Below are 1,157 nucleotides of genomic sequence, written 5' to 3'. Positions count from 1 at the left end.
ACTGTTACCCGGTTTGAATCGCCAACAATGTGTATCGAACCAACATTAGAGGTTACGTCATTGGGAACAAAATCATCTATTTTAGCAACGCCGACCATCATTTCTGAAAGTTTGCAGACTATCTTCACCCGTGTTTCAACGGAGGTCGTTACAACAACAGTTTTTCAAACACTTTCAAATCTTGATTCAGCTTCGAAACACTGTATCGAGTCCACAAGCACAGCGCCATCTGTTTACAAATGACGTAACAATTATTACAAATAATTATTGTATTATGCTTTTAAGCTACTTAAGTTAATGATATAGTTATGAATGAAAGGATAATCCCATTGACATTTGTTTCTATTCCGTGACCATGGCACACAGTGTTGTCAAGGTAGTTTAGTTTAGGTAGGTTACCTATAATTTACAGATCAAACTCTAAATCACCAAAATAGTCCTGATAGATAAACACAAACATTTGTAGAACATCACAAACTAACACAATGGCTGATCAACTTACTGAAGAACAAATCGCTGAATTTAAAGAAGCTTTCAGTTTATTTGACAAGGATGGTGATGGTACAATTACTACAAAAGAATTGGGTACAGTCATGAGATCACTTGGTCAAAATCCAACTGAAGCTGAATTACAAGATATGATAAACGAAGTCGATGCTGACGGTAATGGAACCATAGATTTTCCTGAATTTTTAACCATGATGTCTTCAAAAGTAAAAGATGGTGATAACGACGAGGAAATTCGTGAAGCATTCCGTGTTTTTGATAAAGATGGTAATGGATTTATCAGTGCTGCTGAATTACGACATGTTATGACAAATTTAGGCGAAAAATTAACAGACGAAGAAGTAGATGAGATGATCCGAGAGGCTGACCTGGATGGTGATGGACAAGTGAATTATGAAGAATTTGTCAAAATGATGATGACTAGGTCTTAATCTATACAACAGTGAGATTAGATTACCATTGTAATTTTGTGTTATTTGCAAATGCTTCAATTGCTAGCTATATGCCTAATGATATATCACCTATACATTGTATGTTACCTTTTGTTTGATTCGTTAGTGAATTGTCTGTTAAAATTTTTACACTCTCATAGGACATTCTTCAGACATTGTATCAGAGCAGAAATAAGGAATATTCATAAATAAGACATT

The 1,157-nt window shown here is 34.7% G+C and overlaps 1 protein-coding gene across 1 annotated transcript; it reads left to right on the top strand.

The window, feature by feature from the left end:
- Positions 1-485: 485 nt before the first annotated feature.
- On the top strand, positions 486-938 carry LOTGIDRAFT_148903 (hypothetical protein; the record flags this gene model as incomplete). Its single annotated transcript, XM_009049901.1, has 1 exon — positions 486-938. One exon carries the CDS (start codon positions 486-488, stop codon positions 936-938), a length of 453 nt encoding a protein of 150 aa, XP_009048149.1.
- Positions 939-1,157: the final 219 nt, after the last annotated feature.

The sequence above is a fragment of the Lottia gigantea genome (assembly GCF_000327385.1).
Source record: "Lottia gigantea unplaced genomic scaffold LOTGIsca_14011, whole genome shotgun sequence".
Taxonomy (NCBI): Eukaryota; Metazoa; Mollusca; class Gastropoda; family Lottiidae; genus Lottia; species Lottia gigantea.
This window is presented reverse-complemented; position numbering and strand designations above follow the sequence as displayed.